Genomic DNA, 19,782 nt, shown 5'->3' with positions numbered 1-19,782 from the left:
CCATTTCTGAGGGAGAGGATTGGGTCTGAGCCATGCAGGTCAGAAGGAGGGATACATGGGAACAAGTACCGCAAAATATCAGCAAAACTTCAGAAAAGCTCTGATTAGTGCTAATGAGAATTTTACAAAACCAATCTAATCATGAGCTAGATTAAAGACCCAGGAAAGAGGGAGAAAAAAATGTGAGTTTAGGAAAAACTGAAGAGAGCTCAAAGACCCTGACTGTAACTAGAGCGACGCTTCTTATGGAAGATGAACTTCACAAATCCCCGGGTAGGGAGAATGAGCTCAGGAAATTCACCTGGAACACAGGGAACAGTGAGAGGTATCAAAATGAGGAGAGAGAAAGTGGAGGGGGGGGGCAAATGCAGAGGAATAAATGAGATCACAGAGGCCACATGACAGCATTTATAGAAGCAGAGAGAAGAGGGAACGGAGTTGATGGAACAGTGACTGAGGTAATAGCCACTGTCATGATGAAAGGAAACCAAACAGGAGATATTTAATTTTAAATCAGAGAGATTAAATTTTCTGTGTTAGTTACCTTCCCATCACTGGGACACAGTGCCTGACACAAGGGAGGGAGAAGAGGTTTATTTGGAGTTTCGGTAGGTCCAGTTCATGGTTGGCAGCTCCAAGGCAGGAAGGGCACAGTGAAAGGTCATGGCAGGGAACAGCCACTCATGCCATGGCAGCCCAGAAGCAGAGAAGAAAGGAAGAGCCAGGGCCAAGAATATACCCTTCCAGCTCACGCCCCCAGTGACCTGTGTCCTTTGATCAGGTCTCACCTCTGAGCACGACACTTTTGGGGGAGGGATAGTTCAGATCTAAAACATAATTTTCAAACCTTTCCTAAAAGAATTCTTGAATATATATAGATGTATGAATAAAATTTAAAAATCCAAGAAGGGGGAAACAGATGAATTAGGTCTACACAGCATATTGTCACTGAGTGGCAAAAAGGCTAATAAATTCTTCTTAAAAAGTCAAAGATGGAAAATGTAAAGATAGTTTTATTTCTTTCTCTTACATTCTTCCTTTCTTTCTTTTCTCCCTTCCTTTCTTTTTCTCTTTCTTTCTTTCTTTCTTTCTTTCTTTCTTTCTTTCTTTCTTTCTTTCTTTCTTTCCTTCCTTCCTTCCTTCCTTCCTTCCTTCCTTCCTTCCTTCCTTCCTTTTCTTTTTTTGGTTCCAGGGATCAAACTCATGATCTTGTGCTTGCCAGGCAGGTATTTACACTACTGAGGTAAATCCCTGGCCTGATAGTTTCTTTTTTAAAGATAGTCATTGCTTAAAATCTCAGATTAGATCACCAGAAACTACAAATCATGGGAGAAATTGAAAAGCAGGTTTCTTTTTTGTTTTGCACCAGAAGGACCTACCTACCTAGTTACCTTCCTACTGACCGTGTTTTATTTATGATTCTGATAACTGGGGAGAGGTAGGCTCAAATATTTTAAAATTATAATGGCTTTTTATAAATTATGGAAGTATAACTCACTGTAACTCATGAGAGATAACCACTGCCAAACCTTGCCAATGTCAACCCCATAATGACAGAATCAATTTTGGCCAGCTCTCTATGGCAGGCGAGTGAAACACATAGACCATCTATACTCAAGTGACCAACAAGTAGGGGCTTGAAAATCTGTAAAATGAAGAGCACAATGTCCTGGCATCCTTGGAAGCAAGAGGAAGGCGCTATACGTAGTGTGAGACTAGAACAGGGCATCTACAGGAATGTATTGAAGAATGCTTTTCCAGGACAGACCCCAGACTCCCTGCCTTTACCTAGGGTTCTCTAAAGTGACTACAAGCTTTCAGGTTTGTCTCTTCCCTCTCTGAACCCCTTTTGCTCCCCTGGAAGCTCTGCTCTTTTAACTGTCTTGATAACATGTTTTTATCTATAACAGGGCTCACCAAGATATGATTTGTACGTCAAATCCCACTTCCCAACTGTGCGTGTGTGCCTGTGTGTGTTTTATAGCCGATGGACCACAATGTTTTTAGGCTTTTAAAAAAATGGTTGAAAACTATCAAAAGAGGAGTAACATTTTATGATTTGTGAAAATCACAAGAAATTCCAACATTAGCATCTATAAAGTATTACAGAAACACAGCCACGCTCGTTTGTTGTTGACTGTGACTTCTCATACACTGTGCAGCAGAATTAAACAGGGGCAACAGGAACTGTACGGCTTGTGGAGCTTAGAATATTCCCTGTCTTCCTTTTACAAAGAAGTTTTTCATCTCCTTCCCCAGAACCCTTGTCAGTTTCTTAAAACAAGGAAGACCCATAGCCGTGGTCTTCATTGCTACATCTCTGTCATGGTACACATCTACTGGGAGACAAGCAATCTGCTCACTTCTCTTCAGTTACTGGTGTGAATAAAAACTGAAGACTGAAAGTTTTATTTTTTCATAATGCATAGGCATGCAGCCAGGGATTTAGCTCAGCAGTGTAAGCACCTGTGTGGCTGGCATGAGGTCGTGAATTCCATTCCTGGTACCAAAAACCAAACCAAACCAAACCAAACCAAACCATAATGACCAGGAGGATAAGATATTAAATATAAATTTTTTTCGCTACCTATGCCATGCTTATTTTATTTTGTGTGTCTCTTTACTCATTGTAGTTTTGTTACTTTTATCTGGAATTACTGAAAACAAAAGTCTTGTCTATAATGACAGTTTTATCCTGAACAGTACATTTAAGTGAATAGATAATGCTTCCCAGTAAGAATCCTTCATTGTAGCAGACAAAATACATTCTATGTAATGTAGTAGGCTGGATACTATGTAATGTAGTGGCTTGTATTTTAAAGAAGAGAACATCCACTCATTATTAGAGCTTGGTGATAACTTTGGGGCATGTGACAGCTAGGAAAAGCCTGATGTATCTGTACTTTGAAAACACAGGCTCTGAATTAAATTTTCCCCCTCTGAGTTGGGAAGACTAATCCACCTATCCTATGGTTAAAAAAAAAAAAGCCAAACCAAACCAACCAACCAACCAACCAACCAACCAACCAAACAAACAAACAAGCAAGAAAGCAAACAAAAAAACCACACCAACTAAAGTATCACCAAGAAATGGACATGTTTTATGAAATAAATTACTGATCATAACTCATGTTCAAAATGAAAGCCTTTTCACTGTTAATCAGCAATAGGTATTGGAAAGCTCTTAGAAATAGAAATGTTGGACTTCTGGGAGAACATGGCAGATAGATAATAGCAGCTACAGAGGTTCTCTGAGATAGCCAGCTTAAATTCCAGGAATGGTGCGGTATGGGGAGTCCTAAGCAGGGAGAGATATACCCTGCTGACCCAGGAACGAACTAAGCTGAGAGAAACCAACTGGAAATGCAATCCTGGTGCTATGACTAGAACAGCTAAAGTCTCAGCGCCGAAGCTGGAACTCACGCCTCTGGAAACCGTGGCTTGAATTTCATGCTGCCGCCGCTGCATCTCAATTAGCAGGGATAGAGACGTGAAAGGTCTAAGAGTGGGAATCAGCGAACTGAATTGAGAGCAGAGCTGGCAGGGAGATCTGCATCGGCTTGCAGTGAGTGAGAGGAATGGGGACCCTTCCATAAATTAGGAGGCTCCAACAGAGGACATTCTGGGACCAGGTAGACTAGCCAGAACAGGACACTGCAGTGACTTCAGTCACATATTCCCCTCTCAAGTGGGATTGATGGGGAGTGCTTGACCTGGGTGACGCCGTGGACTAAGACCCAGTAGGCTAGCCCAAACCAAGTCCCTCCACCTGACAGTGCACCCTAATACAGTGAAGCCTTCACAGGTTGACTGACCTGGAGGGGCGGGCCCAGCATAGGCTGCTCAGGTCTGTGTCCCCCTAGTACACTGCAGTGGGTGGGAACACCTAGCTGGTGCAATTCAAACAAACTGTAACTGACAAGAAAGAAACTAGGCCCCCTATATACACTTGTATGGAAGGAACAAAAAGTATGGGAAGAGGGAGCAACAAGAAAGGGTCCTCAGTCCCCAATCCTGAGAACACTGATCCAGGAAAGGTAAATGCAAAGGAGAATGAGGACAGAAAACATGTAATATCAGACATGGCACCAATAGACAGAAAACAATATCTTAGGGACCTTATAGACAAGTTCAAAAGTGAAGTATTTAACCAAGTAAAGCAAGATATAAGGAGAATAGTTAAAGAAATGCTAAGCACCTCCCAAGAAAAAACAGATGGTGGAATGGAAGAACAGAAAAAAAGGGGAGAAATGTTTGATGGAGAAAATAGAGAAAAACATAGAATACATGAAACAGGTTCAAAGAGATTACCAGGAAACTAAAAACTCTATTGAAAGCTGGCATAACAGCTTGAAAGAAACTAAGGATAGATTATCTGAACTGGAGGACAGATTTGTAATGTGGGAGCATGAAAGGAAAAAACGTCTTAAAAATAACAAGGAAACAAGCAGTAACAATACAAAGGCTAGAAGATGATAAGAGGAGCCATAACTTAAGAATTAAGAATATAAAGGAAGAAGCAGGGATACAAACAAATGAACCGCAAAGGCTATTCACAGAAATAATCAAAGAGAATTTCCCTAATATGAGAAAAGGTAAAAAACCTCAGATCTATGAAGCATACAGGACCCCAGCCACCAACAACTCAAACAGAACTACACCCAGGCATATAATAATCAAAATTCCAGAAATCCAATATAAGAACAGAATATTAAAAGCTGTCAGAGACAAGAAACAGGTCACTTACAAAGGAACACCCATCAGAATTACAGCAGACTTCTTGGCACAAACCATCAAATCATGAAGAGCGTGGGGCAAAATAATTCAAGCTTTGAAAGACAAAAACCTCCAGCCAAAATTGATATATTCCGCACAACTGTCCCTAGAAATTAATGGAGAAACAAGGTGCTTCCAGGATAAAGAGGAACTAGGGGAATTTGCAATCATGATTCAACTCTACAGAGAATACTGCAGGACATTCTAAAAGAGAAAAATACCAAGATTCCAGAAACAGTGATAGAGAGGCCACAATGAATGGAGCAAAAAGCGAAATGAAGACAAACTGACAACTAATAACAGAAAAAGAGCTCAACAGAAATGAGGCAGAGAAGGTTGGATGGTAGGAACAGCTATTTTGGAGAAAACAAGACATCATAATAGCTAGTGCTGATTTAATATCTTGTTTTGAAGTCCCATCAAGCTTTTGTTCTTCTGTCTCTATTGGTCTTAGCATGTTGTATCTTATTGGATTTTATTATATGTGATAATATATAAAAACTTTTATAAACAAGGAGATAACACAGAAACCATTGTTCATTTTCTGTTAGTTGGCTCTAAATACCCTGTAACACTGTCATTCTCTTGAATGGTTTTACATTGTCTTGATATGTTTGGTGCTACAGTATATGAAGTTATACTCAAAGATTTCAGGGAAAGAGACGCTATGGTGACCACTTTTATGTCGGGATATCTTGTGGTCAAACACTATTTTACTTAAATGGTTATGTTCTGACTTGTGCTGTTTTGTTGTTATGTCCTCTTTTATCTCAGTCTCCTTTATTATTCATTTTTTAATTTTTATCTTTTTAATTAAGGAAAAAATAGCAGGATATATTACAGGAACCCACTCTGATTTCCTATTAACTTGATTTGAAACCCTGTATTGCTCTCACCATCTTGTTTTGACTGACTTTAGTCTGTTTTGCTTGATAGTACCAAGTTTGAGAATATAGGCAAAACTGTGAAGACAATGAGATTCATTATGACGCCCATTTTGGTTTGACTATTATCTTCTTTTGAAGTCCTGTAATGTCTCCAATGTTTTGGTTTTATTGGTTTTGTTCTTTACTGTTTTGTTCAATTTTATTATAACTGATGATACAGGCATTTCTTTTTAAGATAGCAAGAGGCATTGTTGATCACCTTGTATTCTGTTTTTACATTATGTACTATGTCCATCCTTTTGATTTGACGGACTTGTTTTGTTATGTCACATTTGGTTTTATTCTCTTCAAAAAAAAGTAATAAGAACTGTGGGAGTAATAAAAACCAAAATGTGTAATTGTCATTGTAAAAAAGAGAGGAAAAGAAAATTCTCTAAAGGATATAACTGCATGTATATTTAAGTGTATAAGATAGATAACCATATTACTGAGTTTTTGTTGGATCATTGAACAGAACTGTTTGCACTCTCACTGTTCGAATGTCCACTATACATACTTTAATTTTGTAATTTGAACAACTATTTCTAAGATGACAATATGTAATCTATTAACTAATGATTTCCTATTGTTTTTTGAAACTCTGTATAACTTGTACCCTTTTTCTATTTTTTTCTTTTTCTCCTTAAATAAAATTTAAAAGAAAAGAAAAAAAAAGAAATAGAAATGTTTCCCTGATTCCATACTAGTAATCCTCTCTAGAAAAAAAGACAACACATCTACATGTTTTTTTCATGGAGGTCCTCTGGGTGTCTGAAAACCAAATCTCCATCTTCTATAACTTGTTTTAAATTTTCTCCTTTAATATTTTAAACAAACATAAGCTTCTAGCAATTCTCTTTCACAAAGGTAAGAATAATTATAAATAAATATAATTAAGCTGGATTTGCCAATTGTCTGGCTTGTTCTTATGGAAGTTTTTCTGAACAGAGGGCTGCCATCATTACTATTTTTCTTTGTCTCTTTCTTTCCCCCTCTGGTTTCTGTCTCTGTCTCTGTCTCTGTCTCTTTCTCTCTCAATAGACTTAAAGCTTCCTAAGTTATGGAAATAAAAACTGTTAGCATATAATGTGTGGGCATGCTGGTAGAGGGACTGATGGGAAGCAAATGATATTTTGACAACCTGATGATAAATGATCATATCTTATAACGTAAGCTGTGACAAACATAACATCCAAATTAGAGTTAATTAAAGAGCAGAAATGTAGAGTTAATGTATCTATGGTTTAGTGAAGGAGTGCTGGAATTTGATCAGTCTTAACAAGGATCTACATTAAAATGTAGCTGACATAGGGAAAAGAAAAGTCAGTAAAATCTTTCTGCAATAGTAGAACATGGAAAATTCCATTCTCAACTCATATTTTATACTGCTTACTCCATAAAATATGGTATCAAATCGAATTACCACTTTTAAGTGGAACATTGAAAAGTTATGAAATATTAAGGATATTGAAGGCTAGAAATACATTTTAATGAGTAGCTTCAAAGATCAGGGATGATTTTGCCTGAAGAAGACAAGCTGAGAGAAGTATGGGAATGATTTTCAAGTATTTGTGTGTTGTGATGAAAATGAACAGGCATGTTTTTTTGTGTGTGGGAGAAACCGAAGTGCAGTTAGAGCCAAAGGACTGAATGTGATTCCCCAGTCTGCCTCTAACCAGAAGACTTTGGAAAATGTCTGCATGGCTCTGTGGCACACCGTGTTCTCCAAAAAAATGGCTGCAATGATATTTGTGCTCTCACCTTCTCTTGGGTGTCATAAGACACAGAGTCTCTGTTTCTCTCTTTGAACATGCATAGCCATTTATACCTCCTTTGAGTAAAAAGAGTATGGTGGAATGGATGATACGTGATTTCCAAGGCTTCTGCCTGCTTTTCTGTCTTAGATCACTTGCCTTTGGAGTCCTGGGTCACCATATAGGAAGCCCAGACACTCCGATATTGCCATGGAGGTATGAAGACAGGTAACATGGAGGCAGAGATGATCCAGATGCTCCAGCTGCTGCTGTGTGCAACTAAAGAGAAATTCCAAGAAAGACTTACCCAGGACAAGGAGAGGTGATGATAAAAGTGAAGCCAGTATGCGCTGGAGTGACTAAAAAACCACTAGAACATTCTCTGAGCCTGACACTGAGCCAAGAGAGATGTTGTGACAGTTAAATGAGATGCTCTAAATCATGATTTTATATGCACATTGGATGTCAGAATTATTCCTGCTGCATACGATGGAACTGATGTTAGAAATCACAGGAAGCAGATGGCTTGTGCTGGAAGGGTCTTTTCAACACAGAATTGCCAAACAGAACAGGAACCACTTCATAAAGTGGTGTGTGCCCCAGGGACTATGGCTGTGCAGGTTGGATGCCCATGTCTCAGGGACATTCTTCCAAGAGTACTTGCAGATGGGGGAGTCAGATTCATAAGAACATAGACTTTATGATCAGGATACACCTTGTTTGCTATAATTTTGAACTTCTTTCTTTAGGTACACATGTCATTAGCTTTATTATAAGGTATCTGTATTATTGCAAATCACCTTAGATTCTTTTAGTAACAAGACAGGACATTATAAAAACAAAGCCAAACTTTTAATATTCAGCAAAAATAATAACTCTTGTGATTTCATAGAAAGTTCCCACCATATATATTTAAAATGTCTTTTAAGTTGCATTGGGAATTACTTAAACTTTAGTCCATCTAGCAATCTATCGGACACCTAAGAGAATTTTACCTTGAAACATGTTCTATGGCATCCTGGAAGAACACCAACCGTACTTCTTTGGGGTTTATGAGGTTATAATCGTCAAGATAGTCCTGTAGGACGTTTGCGATTTTGTCCATATCAGGCATATCATCATAAATCCGTTCAGACTTCTCTATACCAAACTGTAAGATGAGTAATGGGAGAAGAACCAAGTTGGGTCAGTACTGACATGTAAATACACCCAGCATCCACAGTCTGGGAAACTCGTTTCATTTAACTTCTTTAAACAGCACACTGTAATTTCAGTGATCTTTGTACTAACATCCACGAAGGACCTTAAAATAGGGTTTTCGTTTTTCTCACAATCCCACACTCTGATTCCGTCTTTTTTTGTTTGAGGCTGTGAACTTGAAAAGCTATCTGGTTGAAAACTATTCCTGGGAAACTGCCATTGTTACAAACAATCTTGCTTTATAGAAGTAGCTTTTACACAGCAGGCATCTAGGGTTAAATTGCTGAGAATGAGAGTTGTGTAAACTAAAGGGAGTTAAATCCTGTTTGGACCCAGTGAGGTATTTTTGCTCTAGTAACTGTCCCGAATACACTGCAACTTTCACTGACATATCGAGGCAATACCAAAAGAGTTCAGCTCTTCTTTCTGCTTTGCTTTATTTCCCTGTTTAATAAAATCATTACTAGAAAAAGACACAGAATACAATATTAAAAATTCCTTTGGACTGTATTTTTAATGGTACATTTAAACAGATAGATTTCACGCATATAAATTATTTATTTTATTTTTATCTTGTACTCATCTGGAGGAGCTTTCGAGTGGTGAGGTCCTGAACACATTTAATGTATGTACTCAGTCGTGCTGAGCTTGTATTGGCTGGAAGCCTGCTGAGCTCCTAGTTCTGCGGGAGAATCCAGAGGTTCTGTCCTCTGAGATGGGGTACGGGTCCCTGTGCAACAGTAAAGCTGCTGAAACATGGAGGCTGCCTGCCCGTGTAGGTGTGGGGCCTGGATGGAAGACCTATTTTCGGCAGGCCAGTACATAGACATTAGTGAGGGCAGACACGAGACGCTTGTAGGAAATACAGAAGAAGTTAAATATAATGGAAATTTGGCTTCTAATGGAGTTAGCCTGAAGTGACAAGGTAACTCCAATAGCAGGGTGTAAGCTTCAAGAATACAAGGAGGGATTCTAGGTCTGAGTTAAGAGACCAACCTCTGTGCTTTCTTCCAAATCGAATTCTCTAGTGGCTATTTGATTCATACCATTATTAAAATGAGATAACTAGATTGGGTAAACCTTCTTTTCTTCAGTAAATGGCAATATTTTCAGTTTTGCAGGCTCACTGTCATTACCGCTGTCCTGCAGAAGCAGTCATACAAATGCTACACACACGCACACGTGTGGCTGTGTTCTGGTGAAACTTGGTTTATAAGAATAGGCTGCAGGTGGACGTGACACCCAGAGCTTCGGTTTTATTCACACCCAGTCTAGATATTTAATTTGTGAAGATGTAAAGTCCTTACTCAATACCTGCACTGAACACAGTGAATGCTTGCTGACCTTCAAATGTAGTCAGATCAATAAAACATACTTGCCTTAATGAAGTCTCCAAATATGATGGGTTTATTTAAAAAGTATTCCAGGTCAATTGCAATTCCAAAATGTTTGTCTGTTAAAAAGCAAAAGCAGTTTTCAATAGAATGACAGGCTTGAACACTGCATTTTATTGGTAGGGTATGCAGAACAGCGTGAGCAGTTACTGAGAAGCTCAGACTACCTTAAATGAAAACTGAAAGTCTTGTTAACACACGCTCCTTCAATTTGGTTGGTAATATCCAAAGTTTAAGATTAAGAATACTTGATAAATATTTAAAACTTTTGTTAAATAATAAATATCAGATAATAAATAATAAGTAGTACACTATTATTGTGGCTTCTTAGACAAAGTGTCATTTCCCCTACTTCCCTTCCTCTCCTTAAAATTTTATTTTGAATTAAAACTTTCTGAACTTTAGAAAGGTTTTTTTGTAATATTTTATATATATGAACTATCAAAGAACATAAATTTTACTCATGAATAAACATGGTTCATTACCCAGGCGATTTTCCTTTATCGAAACCACATTGTTATCCACTCCTAAAGATGACTGTAAGCTTCATGCACTACAAACATATACTAATAAAACAAAGAAAAACTAAAAAAGAAAGATACAAAAGCAAAAACAAACAAACCAATCAATAAAAACAAAACAAAACTACCCCCCCAAAGAACCAAATTGCTTTTCTACAAGGAAAAAAAAAGAGAATGAGTAAATACAGGTTCATATTTACTGGCCATTTCTGTCAAAATAACATGGAAGTATTGCTTATCTTCATTATTAATCAAACGATCATGGAAGACTCTTTGACATTCATGGCAAAAGAGTCTAAATATCTGCATTTCTTCTCTTATTGTTCCTGAATCACACTGGAGAATACCTGTGTTTTAGGGAAACAGAAAAAAAGAATAAAAATTCTACATTTGTGAAATTTCTAGTCATAGCTAATTAACTAGGAAACACTTAAGTCCAACTTTACCCCACATTAGCAGAAATGAGTGCTTCCCCAGCAGTTCATGGTAACAGTGGCGATTTCATGTTTTGAAAGCAAAACTGGGACATGTTATATGACAAAAACATTTTCTCCCTTGCTTTCTTGACATCTGCTTAATTAAACACCAACAGTCAATATGTTAGGTGAAGAGTGTTACATTTCTCTAAGGAGATACATGTTTATTTATCTCACAACTTTCCTCCTGATGCTTATAAGTTTTTCAAAACACTCATTTCCTCTCTTCTTGACTCAGTGTTCAAGTCTCATCCAATGCTCCTGCGTCTTCTGGCTGTTATTCAAGTGATTCTGTGTACTTTTTAATTAATATAAACAGTTGCCGCTGTGCAATGTTCAGAGTGGGATGTGAGGGAAGGAAGACTTAACCAAGGACATGCCATGGGATTTCTAGGTGAGCCCTGGACACCCGGGTACATGATTCTGCCTAGAGGTCTGGAAGCCAATAGAAATGGAAGGAGGGCACAGATCAGGGAATGAGGGTTCAGTTCCATACCTTGCACGCATTTCGATAAATCCCTCAAGTTAAAGACATAGTGGGACTTGGCCGGTGTTGGCAGGAGATCAACACTCATTCGGTTATAAATCTCAACTGCAGCTTCTACAATGTTCGATGCAGTCTGCTTTACAGCTGGTGTAAAGTCACTCAGGAAACCATTTAAGATGGCCTTGGAGTAGAAATATAACATGAGAGGGTTAGGTTCTTTTTAAACAAGTATTTATCTTTCAAATACTCTCGCTCTGATCCCCCCCCCCAAATAACACCCAACTAAATGCCAATAGAAAGATATCACATCAAAACTCTTCTGTTCAGAATATGTTTTAACAAATGGATTTGTTCCTGACCTTTGTCTTGGGATGTCTGACTGGCATTCATGGCTGACCCGTGAATATAACAGGAATCTCTCTTAAGTAATTTAAGACCTTTGCTGACTGTGGGTCCAGAAGGTCTTTGGGCAGGGTACAAACTCATCTAGAAATGAACTGAAGTCTTCTATGGGTGAATGACCAACAATCACATAGACTTCACCTCCATGGATATTTATTTATTTAAGTGTCAGGAACTGAACTCAGGACCTTGCGCTTGCTAGGCTGGTGTTGTGGTGCTGAGCTATGTCCCTAGCCGCTTCATGGATATTTGAAAGTATGACGTACTAATAAGTATGAGCTCTCCTACCTCTCATTCCCAGCACGGTACCCGGGAACTTGAAAGTTCTTCTTCTGCTTCTGCTCAGACCCGGAACTTGGAAGTCTCTCTGACACCTCCCATCCGTCCCCCATAGTCAGTCTTGAAGACACTACTTGAATCTACCTGCTTCCTTCTGATGCCCCTGACACCACCCCATTCTGTCTCCCACTCTTTTCCATTTGGACTTCTTTGCTCCTTCCTTTATTCACTGGCCTCTCCCACTTCTACTCTCCTCACTCCTCACTCCGCCATCTTGCCCACCTCCCTCCTCATCGCCACTGCTCATGGTCGCAGTCACACAGGCCTCACCACCTCAGGCTCCTTCCTCCCTCAGTCTCCACACTTGCTCTTCTTACCCAGCATCCCCTCCACGTGACTGTCTGCTTGACAGGGACTTTCTCATCCTTCATGGGCTAGGTTACGTGTCATCTCTCCTGAGAGGACCTTCCTTGGCCATCCAGTCTAAATATGTCCTCCCATCAGTCTCTCTGATCTCTTACATAACTTAACCACAATTTTAAGGTATACATGTATTAACTAATTTCCAGTTGCCAGGGAATATCTTTACAATATAAATATAAATCCTCTTCTCTAGGAACTTTGGAGTTATTCATGGGAGGAGACACCAAATTAAAGGAGGAGAAGTTGTCTGAATGCTTTCAAGGTATTCTTTATGGTTTTAGATTTTGATCTCACATATAAAATATTTCAAAATAACCAGATTATTTATTCTCAGTGGACCCTCGGCTGAATGTTAGTTTCAACAGCTTATGCAACTATCTGTATTTTGAGATGTATTCCTGGGTTCCCGACATGAGTTTAACATTCTCCACATGGCCAGTAGTTTGAGTAGGAGCATCTCAAAGCTGGCTGTCAAGTATGACAAAAATACAGTCAGTTGTGTGTGATAGAAAATAGACAAGTTGAAATAAATGAATATATATGAGAAGGAAGAATATACATGTATGTATATAAACATGTATTAAAAATATGAAAAATTCCAACCTGTTACTCTCTGTCATGCAAATAAAACACAATTTATAACGTGGATCTTACAACTGTGTTTTATCTATATTTCATAGTTATTTAGATATAACTGTGCATGTATCTATATTTCATCTGTTGTTTATCTGTCTCTGTTATGGAAGTTCCATGAGGCCAGAGATGGTATCTGCTTTATTAAAAATGTTATACTAACATCTGGCATATAGTAAGTGCTCAGTAAATATCTGTTTAATGAATGAATTAATGGACACTTAATTGGTATTGATAAATGAAAATTAGCATTTCATTTTAGAGGTTCCTGAAGGTCACAGCCTACGGGTCTGGTTATATCATGTTTCACAACTTTGCAAAGCTCCCAAAGAATATGCACACAAAACTTAGCCAGAATTCTCATAGTTGGGGAAGGATTCTTTAGCACATGGGTATTACTAGTATTTTATAGAACTGATCAAGGCTTTCAATTACTGCTGTTATAGCTTTCTAATTAGAAATTACATTTAGTGACAGCATCATCAATTTTATTTGTTGCATGTTCTTTAGGATGTGTACTGATGCATACTTTGGCAAATCAATTTCCAATAAGTAAACAGGCAGGTGTCTATAAACTGTGATTCAAGGGAGGAATCACCTGTAACATACATCTTCCAAATCTGTGCAAACTATGCCTGGTCATTAGTAATATGTTGCACATATGTATAGTTGGACTAACTTGCAACAGATAATTAAAGATACCACAGTCACCCCATAGACTGCCTTAAAAGTAGTAAGTGATTAAAATATTATGTATATTACATTATACATATAACAATGATGTCTATATATGTTACAGGTTTCCTTTATACAATATAAATGAATCATTTATAATATATATTGCTAACAAATTAGCTCATTCTCCTCTTCTTCAGTTCTGCCTCACCCATACAATGATAGAGGGCAGGGAAAATGAGTTATGAACTCATGGGTCTTGCTTAGATGGATGTGTTTAACATGAGGTCCATGGGCCTGGATCAAGTCCCTTTTTTTCCTATTAAGTGAAGTATCCTGATTGTTCTGGTAGTGAGGGAAATACTAACCCCATCTGAAGCCAGATCCATCTAACAGGCCCTGGAATCTGTGCTGAATCCTCTCATTCCACTTCCACTCACGTTGGAGACCACTACAACATGGCTCTGAGCAGGATTTAAATCTTACTAATTGGCTTTCTATGTTTATCTGTGAGTCTGTTCTAGGCCTCTGCCCCTTGCCTGGCGATGGGAGCTGATTCATAGTAAGTGAACCTCTAAGAATCACAGGTCCTGGTCGAGGCCTGTAGTGGCCTGTGAGGCCAGATACACCTCAAAGGGCAAGATAAGGCCACAGCTGAGGACACTTGGCTCAAACCCCAATTAAGTAGATAGAGACTGCAGCTGTGGGCCTCTCACTCCTGCTGTCTGATTCTCACCATAGATGTCATCACAGAGACAAGACGATTCTCCTAAATTGGCATAATTTACTTCTTGGAGAAGTCTTTGAAGTGACTCCTAAGATCCTGCTCAGTTCCCACGCTTTGCTCAGTATCCCCTCTTTGTTTGAAAACCTAATAAATATGAGCTTTCCAGAGAAGCTCTTTGTCTCCAGCCCCAGAATCTTGAACTGTGCTAGAGGATTTTGATCCTCCTGGAGCCCTAAAATCACACTACTTATTTATTTAAGCCACACACTCCTTTAGGAGATTGGGGATCTTGGCCAGGTCCCCAGTACACTCATAGCTTGCACATATTTAATTCTGTCTGTAAGTTACAAGGGAAGAAGCAGCTCCATCCCAGCCTGTGATTGATAGATGATGTTCCTGTGAGTGACACAGTCCCACAGTTCTGACAATCCCACAAGAGGCTGAGGATTAGGAACAATTTCTTCCCAAGGAACTAGGCGCTACCTTTTCCTTCTCACTCAGAAAAGTGTTTTGGAATGAGCGAGTATGATGTTTTTGTAAGTATAACCTTGAATTTGCCTTAACTCTTAAAGAAATGAAGTAATTTTCTGATTTATCACTTTTTAAATGAAGCCTAAGTTTCTTAGGACAACCCTCGGCACTCACAACACATGAGTATCTGCATAACACGGGTAGGACTCACTCATTCCAAACCCAGAATATAAATGCAGTGCAAATATTGTAAAAGGAATTGCTGGCAGGACTTTAAAATCCTAACAGTTATGGTCACAACCCTTGCTGCTTCATGTCTTCTATACTCTGGAACTTAATTACAAGTGATACAAGTGATAGAGTGCCATCTTTTCATATTCTATTTTTTATTTTTGGACAGGGTCTCACTATGTAGTTCAGGCTGGCTTCAACTCACTGTGTAGCTCAGACTGGCCTCAACCTCAAGGCAATCCTCTTGACTCAGCCTTTTGAGTGCTAGGTTCACAGGCATGAGCCACCGTGCCAGTGGTCTTTTCATGTTCTGAAGCACTCTCTTAAAGTTTTTTACATATCATTTTGGTGTTAGCTCCTAAAGAACTTACTGAAACTATTCAGTTTATTAAAAATCACTTTCCAGGGAGGTAAGCCATGCCAGCGTGAACAAAGAAGCCCCCTCCGTGTATGAGAGGGTGTGTCCTTGGTGGCTCTGCTCTTTTCTCAGTGGCAGCAGGAGAGATGATGCCTAGATTGAGGTCAGTGTCAGGCATTGTGTGTGGGGCCAGGGGACACACAGGCTGGGAGGTCGGGTCTGAGACCACAAACGCAGAAGGCGGTGATGGAATCAGCTCTGCTCTCCAGGTGCCATGGTTACCGGCTTTCTGCTCAGGAAAGGATGGATGCGCTCTCTAGAAAGTCACCGAGCCCTTTGGCGGGAACCTTGGAGCACATGGGTTTATGTTTCCCTCTTCTACATTTACATGTACACTCACCTGAAAAATTTGCTTCAGGCTGTGCTCCGAGGGCGTCGGGAGGCAGAACATGCTGAAGTGGCGGATGAAGCGGGGGGTCACGGGGTTGCGGCCTCCTCCTGGAGGGGCACAAGCTGATACGATCGTTACGTCCTGCATGGAGAGGAATCCACTCGGGTCACCCAGCAGAGACAGAGATGAGATCTGTTCTTCCCCAATGATTCACTACCAACACTTCTTGAGGACCCATCATGGGCCAGCTTTGCATTACATTTTTGTATACATGCAGTGACATAGCCGCATGATTGCCAAGGAGGTCACTACTGTTACACTCATAAATTGAAAACAAAAACAAAAACAAAAACAAAACCAAGGTCTTGGATGTTTAAGTAAGTTTCTCAGGGTGAAAGGAAAGGTTGGTAACAGCAGGCCACTTGGACTATTTTCAGGGTGGGAACAGACCGCAGGTGCACAGAGATCAGTCAACCCCAATGGTGGCAAATCTAGGGCATGCATGCTACAGCAGGCACTCGGAACCTTTTCTTATGGCATACAAGCCAAGTCAGCTCAGACACTGCAAGTGGGTAGCTGAACTATTTCAAATCTAAAAGTGCATTTAGAAAATTCTACATTTTCAGAAAGGCCTATCAACCATCAGGGAATCCACAAGGAATTTTCTAGCATTGTAGCAGCTACAAAGTAGAATTTTAGTAACAGATTTTTTACAGTTACATAAGATGGAGACGGCCCTGTGTTTTTTTATTTCTTCAGATGAAGCCAAATCTGAAGCTCTTGACCTTTTCTGCTTATACTAATTAGACTTTAGAAATATAGAAATGAACTTAGTAGAATTTTAAGAATGTTCCATCTGGAAAAATAAATTCTGTGACCTGCATGCAACACTTGAGAAGCCAGAGTGTGAAGGGTATGCATGGCTCGTAGTTCTGAATTCCTTAAAGTGAGGAGTTCTTTGCCAAATAAGTCAATGAAAGCACTTAGGGTTGCTTTTCTTATTTTGCTTGGATCATGTTCTCCTTTGAGGTGCTGTTTTCAGCTTTGAATTATACCAATTTTGATAAAACAGATAGACTAAAAGGTGATCTGAATGCTGCATGTATTCCTCTCAAACTAACAAAGTGCGAGCCAAGGTTTGACAAATTATGAGCAAGCACACAACAGCGAAGATCCTGATGACTGTGCAAAAGCATGTCAAATTCAAACTTTTACCTTTCAATAAAAAGGTACTGCTGAAAGCTCTGTTACTGTGCTTTTCTTTGAAGACAAAAGAGGTTAGTGTATGAGTTGTTTTTTTCTAAACTAAAACTTTAGTTATTCAGGTTTAGTTGCAGTGTAGGCACTTCGACAAATAAGTGGGTTTGGGGTCACAGTTTGGGCACTTGGTCTCTAAAATGTTTTCCATTACTGAGTTAACCCTGTCAGTGCAACCTGCCCAGCAACTGTGTCAGAGGCATGCATTAGTTTCAGCCTTCCAGCAGAAAGAGGACTGGCTATGGAAATGAAAAGAAATGTGACTGAAGAACTATTCATGCTGCATGTCCTGTGTGTTAGAGAGCAGCTATAGAATCTGGGCTGTCTCTGTCTCCTCTGGGGCTAACTGTGCTATTCATTTTACAGGGATGCCAGGAGGTTAAAGCAGTTAGTAAGTGGGAGGTACTTAGAACAGTGCTGGGTACAGTCTGCTTTTCTTGTGAGCAAAACTACTCACCTAACTAGTGCCCTTTCCAGAACAGAAACAAGGTGTATTCTCTTTTTCCTCTGATTCCATTCTCTAGAAGCACTTTTGATCTGCCTCCTAACCACTAAATTTTAGACTTGCTGTGGGCGAATCATGTCTTCCTGCTTGGCCATTCTTTCTTTTTGGAATAGGAATGTTCACCCCGCACTTGTCTCACCATTGTATACTGGAAGTGCAAATCTGTTTTCTTTTTAGCGGTTCACAGCCAGGAGTTTGCCCCGAGTCCCTGATGAAACTCTGGACTTTTTGATTGATGCTGGCTTGAGGTAAGACTTGGGACTATTTTGATGACATGACGGGTAGCATGTTGCTTGTGAAAAAGGCAAGAGTTTTGGGGGACAGGGAGGAACTGGTTGGAATACAGTTTTTCCTCCAAAAGTCATGTTTAATTAATGTCCACTGTGACATAATAACAAGGTGGACACTTTGCCTGACTGATGTTAACATGTGGAGCTTTTGGGAAATGATTACGATTAAATAGAATCATACTATAAAATTCTCATGGGCTTATAAGAAAAGGGAGAGACCCGAAGATATACACACAAGTACTCCTTGTCTCTTGCCATGCATGCCCTGCATTACACTGATACTCTGCCCTCTTGCCCTTGGATCAGAACTATGAACTAAAATAAACCTTTTTTTTTTTATATAACTTACCTAGTCTGTGGCATTGTGTTATTAGTAACAGAAAACAGACTAATGCAACCATGGGAACATGTAGGGAGAAGATCATCACCTACAAGCTAAGGAAAAAGCCGTCCAAGAAATTAATTCTACTGACATTTTGACCGTGGATGTCAGTCTACCCTTCAGAATTATGAGAAAGTAAATTAAGCCACTCAGTCTGTGGAACTTTTTAAATTGCAGTCCTAGAAAACTAATAACCATGTTTTCTTGTCATTTAAATTTGAGCACACTGAGCAATTTAAAACCTAAAGTAACCTGTATGTCTTTCCAAAAGAGTTTGTTTCTGTCATAGAATCCACCAAAATCCTGATACTGCCGAAGTAATTCAATTGGAGGCTGAGATCCATAGCGATCCAGTCTGGGCATGTTCAAGTCATCCACAAAAATCACGACTTGTTTGTTTCCTGGGGCTCCTGAGGAAATAAGAGGAATGCAGTTTAAGAATTACGAAGCACACCTAGAAATGTAAAGACAAAGTGGCTATGGTTTGAATAGGGTTCAAATGTGGTTTGTCCTCACCAAAACTCATGTTGAGTTTTGCTGCCCAAGGTAATGCTACTGACAGGTAGTGGAGCCTTTAAGAGCCATCGGGGGCCAAGAGGGCGCTGCCTTGAAGGATGGATTAATGTTTGTCATCATGTGAATGGGTTAGCTACTGCGTGATTTTGGTCCTCCCTTTTTGTCTTATGTATATGTCTGTTTGCTCTTCTACTTTTTGCCATGAATTGAAGCTGTTATGAGGTCTACACAGAAGCTCCTGGACTTCCAGGACTTTGACTTAAAGAAACTTCTTTTCTTTATAAATTACCCAGCCTCAAGTTTTCTATTATAGCAACATAAAACATTAGCAAAAGGTCAGTATGGGATTGGATTCAGTGACACCCAGAGAATCAGTGAACACACTTCTGCTCTCATAGTGAGGAGGACCTCAGAAGGGTCCCCCTGGCCCATCCTGCAGGGAGATGTAGGCCTGGCCAAGATGCCCATATTGTCGTGTCACCTGGTCCATCATCTTCACCCTCAGAATACAGGATGATGGCAGCTCTCCAACAAGGTCTGGGGCTTTCTCAGTCCTAGCCCTGCTCATTCTCCTCACCCAATATGGCCCTGGGCATGGGTGAGGAAGGCTATTTTTTTTCCACATTGGGAATCAGAAAATGCTTCAAGTTTCCCTTCATCTACCACCCTTACAGGGAAAATAGGGTTTGGTTTTCAAAGGGGCCCCAG

The 19,782-nt window shown here is 39.6% G+C and overlaps 1 protein-coding gene across 1 annotated transcript in view; it reads right to left on the bottom strand.

The window, feature by feature from the left end:
- Nucleotides 1–19,782, bottom strand: part of Dnah6 (dynein axonemal heavy chain 6) — a 221,096-nt gene that overhangs the window by 74,670 nt on the left and 126,644 nt on the right. The window contains exons 40-45 of the mRNA XM_023564757.2: nucleotides 18,811–18,968; nucleotides 16,134–16,265; nucleotides 11,544–11,715; nucleotides 10,772–10,918; nucleotides 10,036–10,109; nucleotides 8,452–8,606 (exon numbers count right to left, since the gene is read on the bottom strand). Coding sequence (XP_023420525.1) covers nucleotides 8,452–8,606; nucleotides 10,036–10,109; nucleotides 10,772–10,918; nucleotides 11,544–11,715; nucleotides 16,134–16,265; nucleotides 18,811–18,968 — 838 coding nt within the window. The remainder of the gene's footprint in view (nucleotides 1–8,451; nucleotides 8,607–10,035; nucleotides 10,110–10,771; nucleotides 10,919–11,543; nucleotides 11,716–16,133; nucleotides 16,266–18,810; nucleotides 18,969–19,782) is intronic.

The sequence above is a fragment of the Cavia porcellus genome, unplaced genomic scaffold (assembly GCF_034190915.1).
Source record: "Cavia porcellus strain 051 isolate PalLab524CR breed Dunkin Hartley unplaced genomic scaffold, mCavPor4.1 scaffold_18, whole genome shotgun sequence".
In the NCBI taxonomy this organism is placed as follows: Eukaryota; Metazoa; Chordata; class Mammalia; order Rodentia; family Caviidae; genus Cavia; species Cavia porcellus.
The sequence above is the reverse complement of the archived record's forward strand: the minus strand, read 5'-3'. Positions and strand labels throughout refer to the sequence as shown.